We start from the raw sequence: 10268 nt of genomic DNA on the forward strand, positions 1-10268 counted from the left end.
CATTCAAAGTTTAAAGAGTTGCCTAATAAATGAGATTTTGTACTTTTATATTATATTTTAACAGACCTAACTAATAACAATTCTATTTTTAAATGACTTTATTCTTTTTTTTGTAATTCAAAAACTACGCGGGTTTTCAACCGATTGATGTGATTTGTTTTTGTGATGCTAAGACATTGTTGTGATTTGGTCCCATTTTAGAGTGTTACCTCTGTTGAACGTTTTTTTTTATTGGAGAATTTTATGTATTTAGTTTATTTATGTATTTATTATAAAATTAAGAAAATACGTTTTTTAAATAAGACATTGAATTGTCTACTTATAGAATTCTCTAAGTACTTAATTATACGTTATTTCATATTTATATGAATACTAGCTGTGGACCAAGGTTTCACTCGAAACTCTCGAAACTCGAAAGCTGGACAACTAAAATAATACATAGGAAACTTTATATCCCGATATTCCTACAGGATACAGATTTACGCGGGTGAAACCACGGGGCGCAGCTAGTTCATCATAACTCTTAATTTGAAACAACAATCATACCTTATTATAATTTACACTTTCAACACATGATGGCTAACAAAAAGCTAACATCGTAATTAAGTATTATTATATGTAATAAAACTTCACTTTTCGCTGTCGTAATTGTCAGGTTTACGATCGTAACGGTAACTAAAATACCTAAGAAATTTTCCTAACCTCAAATTTACGTTGCATTGAGCGGCCATCTTCGATAAACAAACACTCTGACAGGTTTTCGTATGGAAATAACGGGCCTTTACTGATGACTATGCGAGCCACTTGAATTGTATAGTGTTCAGTGATGTTCTATTAGATGAATGTGAATACATGATAAAATACATTGTTTATTTCGGAAGTATTGTATGACTTGTCAATGATTATTGTTAAATAAATGAGACGTTTTAGTTTTTAGAGTTAATAATAACTATACTGAAGAGACTTTATAATATAATGAAGCTGTTGATATCTGAATCATTATTATTAATCGGTTTGATGAAATAAAATTGAATGAGCATTGGGTTAACATATAATTTTTAGCTTTTGGATTAGTTTAATAGATGTAAATATACATATAAACGTTCCTCTTGAATCACTCCACCTATTAAAAAAACTCTATCAAATTCCGTTGCGTAGTTTTAAAGATTTAAGCATAGATACGAACATAGGGATTTAGAAAGCGACTTTGTTTTAGACTTTGTAGTGAAGTGATGATATGACATTTATACCATTGTTTTTTTTTCAAATTTAATGAAAGAAAGAAAGAAAGAAAGAAAGAAAGAAACATTTAATGATGAGTTCCATATAACTAACTGCATTAAACTCGATCCTCGTATTAAAATTTTATTATAACTGTTCAGAAGTAAATTTTTAATATCTTTTTCTTTCAGAATTTTCAAAATGGCGGTAAATTTAAGCACAGTGCTGCTACTATTCGCAGCGGCGAGTAGCGGAACTGCGACGAGTTTGATTCGAAGTAAGTAATACCGCCAGTTAACGTTAGATGGTGATGCTAAAGAAAAGGTTTTTTTTTTAATTATTTTTATATTTTCTAGAGACTAGACAGGCTGGGCCTGGCAGCATATTCACAGTGGGCAATGGAGAGCAGTGCTTAGGGTCTGATAGAACAACAGGTGGTGTATGTTTATCAAGAAACCAGTGCAACACGCAAGGCGGGAAAGCTATCGGTTTTTGTGGAGTATTCGCTACATGTTGTTCGTGTATGTATAAATATTTGAATATTTCGAATTATTGTTGTATACTTCGTTTTTCACTTTGTCTTTTGATATTTTACAATATTAACGCGAGTTAAATCGTGTTTCATTTATAGTATTATTGTGATTACAATGTCTGTATTAATTCGAAACATGATAAAAAATATACTAAATAATAGTGAAGAAATTGTTGGAAAAGTTAAAAAAGCCTGTAATATAAAATTACACCATCTTTCTAATAATAAACGAACCTCATTGAATGATGAAAATTATAAAAAAAAACTTTTGTGGATTGCTATTCGCAAATTGAACTAGATGGCGCTGTAATACATATTGATGTTTCAGTAAATGCCTGCGATATCAGAACAAATACAAAAGTGGCTGTTTTCATCAATCCTCCATTAAATAGAGAATCTTCAGGCCTAGAATGTTCGTACAACGTGGAGATAAATAACAATAACGTTTGTCAAATACGTATCGATTTTGAAACGTTCAATTTAGCCCCACCAACTACTGTAAGTACATTTTAAATCATATAGTTTTTTCCCGCCTTAAATCTAAATTTATTAATTTAAAAGATTGTTTTCAGTTATTTTCAATCTATATATATAAAAATGATTGGGTGAAACCGGGGCGAACAGCTAATTTTAAATTTAAAACAACATTTTAGAAATATATGTTTCATAGAGGGCGCTCTAATCAAATTTGCTTTCAGGTTGAGGCTGTTGAAAATGTGACCCACCGACCAGGCTACACTTGCAGAAACGATATATTCCAAGTGACAAATCTCCACGCAAATTCTGACATCCTACCACCTCTCTGTGGTGACAACAATGGACAACACAGTGAGCATATTATTTTATGCATTATTTAATGTCTTTTTATCTTCAATCTTAAATTAATGTTTTAACCACACTATGCTATGGCTCTAATATCTATGTAAATTCTTTATTACCAACTACAATTAAATTTTCCGCCTTTTTCTAAGATTGCCCCCTTCTTTCACCATTCAGTGTATGTAAGAGTAAAATTATAAAGCGCCACGTCTCTTAAAATACCTTCTTTCTCATTAACCGTTTTCTCCACTCAGTGTACGTAAGAGTGAATGCATCGACCAACAGTCGCTCAATCCGTCTCAACTTCAAGATAGCGGACCGCAGCACGCAGCCCAACCTGCCGCAGGCTACATGGAAGATTAAGGTCACACAACTGGAGTGTTTTAATACTTTAGGGTGAGTTATTGCTATTTTTTGGAAAGATACAACTCGCTTGTTGTAAATTTGTTTAGGCAACCAACATGTTTTATTAATTTTTATATTTTTTGACATCCTCCCTACTAATATTATAAATGCGAAAGTTTGTAAGGATGTGTGTGCGTTTGTTGCTCTTTCACGCAAAAACTACTGAACCGATTGCAATAAAATATGGTACGTACACAGCGGGACAACTGGAATAACATAAAGGCAACTTTTTATCCCGATATTCCTACCGCGGGGCTACCGCTACCTATTCTAACCGCGGGGCGCAGCTAGTATTCTGTAATTGTCATCCGTATATAAAAACATTCTTTACACGCGCAGTGCCCGATTTGTCTAAACCATAACAAAACAAATACAAAACCTATCTCGATAACTACGCTTTCTTCGTGAAAATAGTAAGAAAATGTAGTTTTGAGATAGACTAACAATATATTCAATTACCTATACAATTACCTAAATTATTATAATTACTATTTTGTTCACAGGAAATATCGCGATGGATTTTTCGAGGCTATCACATCTTCGCTTCCCTCCACGCCACTGATGTCTTCAGCAGACAGAGATGAATATCTTATTGGTAAATTATATTTATATTCAAAATTGACACAATATTTGATATACTTTGTAGACATGCAATTTGGCGCCAATTATTTCAGCATGTTAATTTTTTACAATTTTGAACTATCATTATATGAAATTAAGCTATTATAATGTTAGTAACATTGTTTTAATGTCAATTAAATTTAAATTCAAAGTGATATAAATAAGAAAAAATAATTATCAGTTTGTAAGCTTTACTTTTTGTGCCACTAGATGGCGCTGTATACAAATATGAAAAACTTTTATTTTTTTCTCCAGCGCCCCCGGGTTGCTTGCAATACTACCCCGATCGTACGGGTTTCTTCGAATCGTTTAATTACAATCGAGGAGCTGGGCCTTATATAGCAAATTTGGCGTATGCTACATGCTTCAAGAGAACTTCTGATGTTTGCGGTATTAAGTGAGTATATTTATATTAGAAGTACGTTTATTGTCAAAAAATTAACTGCAGTAAAGTTTTTAGGTGAGCCCCACAGGAATAAAATAACATGATTATCAAAATAATAAATTAAATATAATTCGCCTTTTTGTTTATATTCTCAGTAAAAAAGGATAATTCTTTAGAAAATAGTACGAGGTGTGTTCTATGTTAATTGAATGTAAAACTAAAACTTTTATTATACCCATCGTTTTATAAAAACATTTTTTCTTCTTATATCTAGTATTTATTCGTCTAATTTAAACAATTACAGACTCACAGCAGCCAGTTTCGAAATGGCGTATCGCACTGAAGACAACATGTACCTAGACACGGACTGTCAGATGAATCCTGTGACGCAGGGCTCCAGTCAGTCTGAGGACTATCTGTTCATACCTGAGGCTGAGACAGCCGACGGTTTGCGGGGCTCTAAGTACTGTGGGGCTAGCGCTTCGAATCAGATCATAGCTTGTGAGTATAATACCTAATATAGTAAATAAATATTCAATTATCCCCAATATATTGTAGCGATTTTCTAGGGAATTACATAAAGTTTATTAGAATAGCAAATAGAACAAAAATAGGGCCTTATTGGCATATAAGATTAATTTACAACCAGTGAGTAAAAGATCCTACTAATATTATAAATGCGAAAGTTTGTAAGGATGTGTGTGTGTTTGTTGCTCTTTCACGCAAAAACGACTGAAACGATTGCAATGAAATTGTGTACGTAGACAGCTGGAAAACTGGAATGACATATAGGCAACTTTTTATCCCGATATTCGTACGGGATACGGGCCTACGCAGGTGAAACCGCCAGTTGTCTATACAATTAGCTTAAGTAAGGCAAAAGTTTTAGCTCGAAATCACGGTTTTCCGTTTCGCCGATACAATGACACCATAAAACTCAACAAAATTGACAAACAGATTATTATATTATTACACAAGTTATTTCTATATGTTCATGCCATACGAGTTTATTGCACTCAAAAACTATACAAAGAAAAAATGTAGAAATATCAGCTTGCTAGAAACAGCACGAAGATCTTACCATCCGACCATATGGATCTCAAGCTATTTCGTTGAAGCTCATAGCTCAAGCTCAATCTGCGACTCATTATATCTGCCTACCCGCATTTGGCTAGCGTGCGCCGTGCACTAATCTTGTAGTCTGCAATATAAGCTCATATCATAAGCTGATGGAAATGATTATGATTATTCCAAAATAAATGGATTATTTAATTGTGATTTCTCCTTTCCAGCAACCCCACCGGGCCCCCTCTACGTGCATTTCCACAGTGACAATTTAGTGACCAACGATGTGCCTGAATCCGGCTATCGATTTAATTACAACGTACTGAATAACTGCTACCTTAGAACTAACACTTTCCCCTAAGAGATGGCGCTGATATCGTGCCGATGTTATGGAAATGCTCAATAGATGGCGCGTTAGTAAAATTCTTATAAATAATTACGTAAAAGAAAATACTCCCAGTGTTGCTAGATAACGATCATATTAATTTTAAATTATTGTTACTTTTTTAATTGAAGTCGATAATATCTAGTTGCCTAAGAATTGTCAATGTGCCAGTATTGCCATATATTTTCATGCTTACGTAATAGTAATTACTAATTACTCAATAAGTTATTAAAAGTAATGACGAGATCAATCCGTCTCTTTTACACATAGGCGGTATTATTGCCATCTCTCTTACTCTCGTGGCGTTTTGTTAATGGGGCCTAATAAAAACTGACTGATCCCAGGCGTGCATTTATAGTTTAAGGGATTTTTTTTTATTTTTATATATAAATTATAAGAAATAAACGCTAAGAGACATTCGTTGTTTTTATTTTATGCATAGTGTAGATAAATTAATTATTTAAATATATGTATTTTATACTTTATTAATATGTAATGGATAAATTATTCAAAAAAAGCCGATCGGATTGCAATGGCTATTTGCATAATATACTAAATACTGTTGATTGGAACTATCCAGTTCGGATATATGTATATTATATCAAAATCATATGTCTTCATACAAAAGGTTTAAATAAAAAACCAAATACTAAAAAATATATTTATTTGATATACATATTATTATTACTTAAACTATACAAATAAATGCATATATCTATATCTAAAATGACTATATCGTATGTGATGATGTTTAAACTTCAAGCAATTAGGGGACGGAATTCAAATACTTTATAATTTGTATACTTTATAATTATGAAATGTATACAAAACATTGTTTCTATTTGGCAATTGATGTATTTTTCTTATAAATATGTACAAAAGGGTAAATAATTAAAAATAAACCTTAATTAAAAAAAAAATCACAAAAATAAAATATCGATGTAAACAGTCTTATGTACATACTAAAAACTATAAAATAACATGATATAGAATCTGGATAATTATTTCATAAAATTTATCCGTTCTGAAAGCCTTACATTACTGTCTTTAAAATTGTTTGCTATGTTTCCAAACTAAAATGAAAAAAAACAAGTAAATTGAATTTTTTAAATATTTCATTTCACATGAGAAAAGGCAAAAACTTGATATCAAATAAAATAACTAGTTTCGTTGTAACATTTTCTAAATCTAAGCCGTTATAATATAACAATAATGTATTTCACTAAATCAATAAAAAAAAGAATTTAATATAAAATAAATTTCTCTCTTCGTTGTAAACGTTCATTTATAAAAAGTAATGAAAAGATTTTTCAAAATTTATTATAATCAAGTCATTTTCACTTTTACATATTTATAAATCAATGAACAGAATATTGAATCAATTGATTTATTCAATTTATTCCAATGATGTACCTATTGATTGTATTCACTTGATTTTTATGTAACTACAATCAATTGAATAATATCTATTCATTCAATCATTTTCAAGTTAGTAATTTTTAACGTTACAAATAATATTAATTGTAATGAAGAAATAATATTCTGGAAGGGATACCGTGACGTCTTAAGAACTTACTCCAGTGTGGGGAAGTGACTAGCTCTGTCTTTCTCCCACACTGGAATCGGTACTGCTTTAAAACGTCACAACAACCACCCTGCGTTAAAGGGAATAATAATCGATAAACAAAAGATTATGTAAACTTGGAATCCGAAAAACCATTATATAATGTACAGGCATTCTTTTATATATTCATTCATTTTTGTTGTATTTCATTTTATTGTTCGAATAACAATTAACATTATTTCTTAACATTTAAATCGTGTTCATGTATTTATATAAATCGATTCAACCAATCACGATGCATGAATCGTGATTCATAAAATCATCTGATGCAAACTTAAATCATTGCGTTATAACAATAATTTCGACGTATAAATCATCGTGATCCATATAGTGGCGATCTATAGATCATTCGGATCAATCACTATCTATAGAACGGCGGGCCTCGACTCACGGTGTAAGTGGACAGGGGTATGCCTTTCGTCCCATAGATGGGCTCTGGGGCGTTCTCGTAGTCAACGTCGTAGTATATACCGGTTTGATTCTGAAAGTACCCGCAAAATTGATATAAGAATATTCGAAAAGTTTTTGGTTAGGTTAGGCAAAATGACGCGGGATCGTATCCCGTGTCGTGATCGACTTATTTTTGTAATTTTTGTTCAATTTGGCCTTTAAAAAGCATTTTAATGCTATAAATCTAAAAACTTTAAAAAAGCAAAAGATTCATGAAGTATTTTTTACAAATCGTGTAAGTGGAAAATTGTTTATTTTAAATCACATGAAAAGTTACATTGGAGGGATCTTCGAAAGGCGTTTGAACCCCAAAAACTATCCCCCTGTATCTACTACAATTCTTATCAAATCAATGCAATAGTTACTATGTGTTAGGGGAACAAACATTCACAATTCCCATCCATATACATACTCTTCATTCATTTACGTATCACTGAAAAACACTGAAAATATTTACTATCAAATTTGGCATACTTTAATCGTGAGACTTTACTTTTACAGTTTTTTACAGTTTTACTTTACAGTGTTGTTCTTTCTGTTCTGAACTCTGTGTTCTAGAGTTCTTTTACTGTTCTGTTCTGTTCTGTTGTGTTCCTATACTACATACTATTAAAATAAATAATAAATTCACGTATATCATATTACTAGAGGCCGTTATAATCTTTCACATACTTTCCAAATATAATTGAATTTGAAATAACATTATATTTCACTCACATGCATGCTGCGCGCCCTAGATTTGGGTCTAGGCACCAAAAGATCAGCCCTGTCCTGGACATGGCTGGACGCTTCCGAGCTGGTCGAATCCGCGGCCAGGTGACTTGTATAACCTATAACAAGATTTTTTTTATGTCACAGCGGGGAAGTGAATACTCAAGAGTAACCTATTTTGTATATTTTACTAGTTTTTGCCTGCGGCTTCGTACGCTTTATATTCGGAGTGGTTTAATAGGTGTTATTATACACATTTTATTTACCCTCATAGGAGGCCTGTGTCCCAGCAGTGGGAACATATATGGGCTGATGATGATGATGATGATGATTATACACATAAAGTATAAACCTTACTCTTGAATCGCTCGATGTATTAAAATAATCCCATCAAATTCTGTTTTGAAGATCTTAATTTTAAAGATCTAAGCATACAGACACCCACACAGCGGATAGCGACTTTGTTTTATACTATGCAGTGATAAATAAATAAATTACAATGCCCCTAGTGATGCTATAACTAAACTACTACTACTACTACTATGGCTAAAAAGTGTGTGTCGCGACTCACCATACAAATTGTGATGAGAATTTGCCCTCGAATTGACCATGTTGAGTGTCCCGTTGTGCGGGCCGTGGAGTCCCATCCTGCAATATAATATATGAAAGCTTTGACATTGACATTTGACAATAATATTTGTACTGACATGTGACATTGAAATTTGACAATAATATATGACACTGACATTTGACATTGACATTGACATTAGACAATAATATTTGACACTGACGTTTGACATTTGATAATAATATTTGACACTGACATTTATCAAAAATATTTGATGATGACATTTGACACTGATGGTTTCTATGAGTGTAGAGGTTGCCATTGGAGAGGAGAAGGTAAATATGTATTTTCAGTTTTATTGTCAAGTGTCGCATAAAAAACAGTAATTTCGCTAATCAATTCAATAAAGTTAACGTTGTATCCGCCATATTTGTTGTTCTAAAGGCAAGTGTTACTTATGAACGCTCTTGCTTTCAAAAAACAAAAAAAAATCATTAAAATAGCCTCACAAGTTACAAACGCAAAACTATACAGACGTGCAGGAGGTCTAATTGCGAACCTACTCCTTTTTATAAAGTCGGTTGAAATGTAGCTCACCTAGGCAACGGCACGGGTGGCAGTGTAGGGTATCCGAACATAGCCGAAGACGGTCTCGTCGCCATTTGAGCTGGTTCAGGTTGCTAAAAGAGAAGGAGAAAGGACTAAAACATTACACAATGAAACGCTTTAACCGACTTCGCCAGAAGGAGCGATGTGGTGTGTGTGGTGGGATTTAATTAAGTTTTTAATTATTAGATTAAGTTATTATAAAGTACTAGCTGCGCCCCGCGGTTTCACCCGCATAAGTCCGTATCCCGTAGGAGTGTCGGGATAAAAAGTTGCCTATATGTTATTCCAGTTGTCCAGCTGTCTACGTACCAAATTTCATTGCAATCGGTTTAGTAGTTTTTGCGTGAAAGAGCAACAAACGCACACACATCCTTACAAACTTGCTCATTTATAATATTAGTAGGATTAAGTTTAGTCTCTATACTGATTATTAAGTGTAGTCTCTTTTTATTCAATGTGTGAATTAAAAAAAAAAATGAAAATTTCTTATATAGAAACACAACAAGTATCAGGATTAACGTTCTAACGAAACCCACAGAGTAATTAAGAAAAAAAAAACACAGAAAAAAAAAAAATTTAAAGTAATTTTTTTTTCATAGGGTCCTCGGTTAGTTAATACTATTTATTTCACTGTAAGCAACTTATAATAGTTTGGATCAACCTAGCCTCTTACCCTACTCATATAACAAAATACAATCACTTACGGCATAATGGTTTGCCTGCGCCATGGCCTCAGCTATTTGCGCCCAGCGCATTCTCTCTTCTAGGGTCACCTGAAAATATATATATATATAATTGAAATTAATAATATAAATTATATAAGGATTATATTATTTTACAATTATCTCTTACCCCTCTACAACTGAAACTATC

At 32.5% G+C, this 10268-nt stretch overlaps 2 protein-coding genes across 2 annotated transcripts in view; one reads left to right on the forward strand and one right to left on the reverse strand.

Moving 5' to 3' along the window:
• The first annotated feature begins 1418 nt into the window (after positions 1–1418).
• Positions 1419–5835, forward strand: LOC119836451. Its single transcript, XM_038361780.1, has 9 exons — positions 1419–1498; positions 1578–1742; positions 2082–2251; positions 2452–2581; positions 2827–2968; positions 3481–3572; positions 3854–3995; positions 4288–4484; positions 5276–5835. The coding sequence occupies exons 1-9, from the start codon at positions 1423–1425 to the stop codon at positions 5407–5409; spliced, it is 1248 nt and encodes a 415-aa protein (XP_038217708.1). The 5' UTR covers positions 1419–1422; the 3' UTR covers positions 5410–5835.
• Positions 5836–6936: 1101 nt separating this feature from the next.
• The window catches only part of LOC119836379, a 31019-nt gene continuing 27687 nt past the window's right edge, over positions 6937–10268 (reverse strand). The window contains exons 16-21 of the mRNA XM_038361683.1: positions 10248–10263; positions 10103–10168; positions 9384–9466; positions 8790–8866; positions 8225–8337; positions 6937–7538 (exon numbers count right to left, since the gene is read on the reverse strand). Of these exons, the coding sequence (XP_038217611.1) occupies positions 7419–7538; positions 8225–8337; positions 8790–8866; positions 9384–9466; positions 10103–10168; positions 10248–10263 (475 nt within the window). The 3' untranslated portion in view covers positions 6937–7418. The remainder of the gene's footprint in view (positions 7539–8224; positions 8338–8789; positions 8867–9383; positions 9467–10102; positions 10169–10247; positions 10264–10268) is intronic.

This window comes from Zerene cesonia, chromosome 24 (genome assembly GCF_012273895.1).
Source record: "Zerene cesonia ecotype Mississippi chromosome 24, Zerene_cesonia_1.1, whole genome shotgun sequence".
In the NCBI taxonomy this organism is placed as follows: Eukaryota; Metazoa; Arthropoda; class Insecta; order Lepidoptera; family Pieridae; genus Zerene; species Zerene cesonia.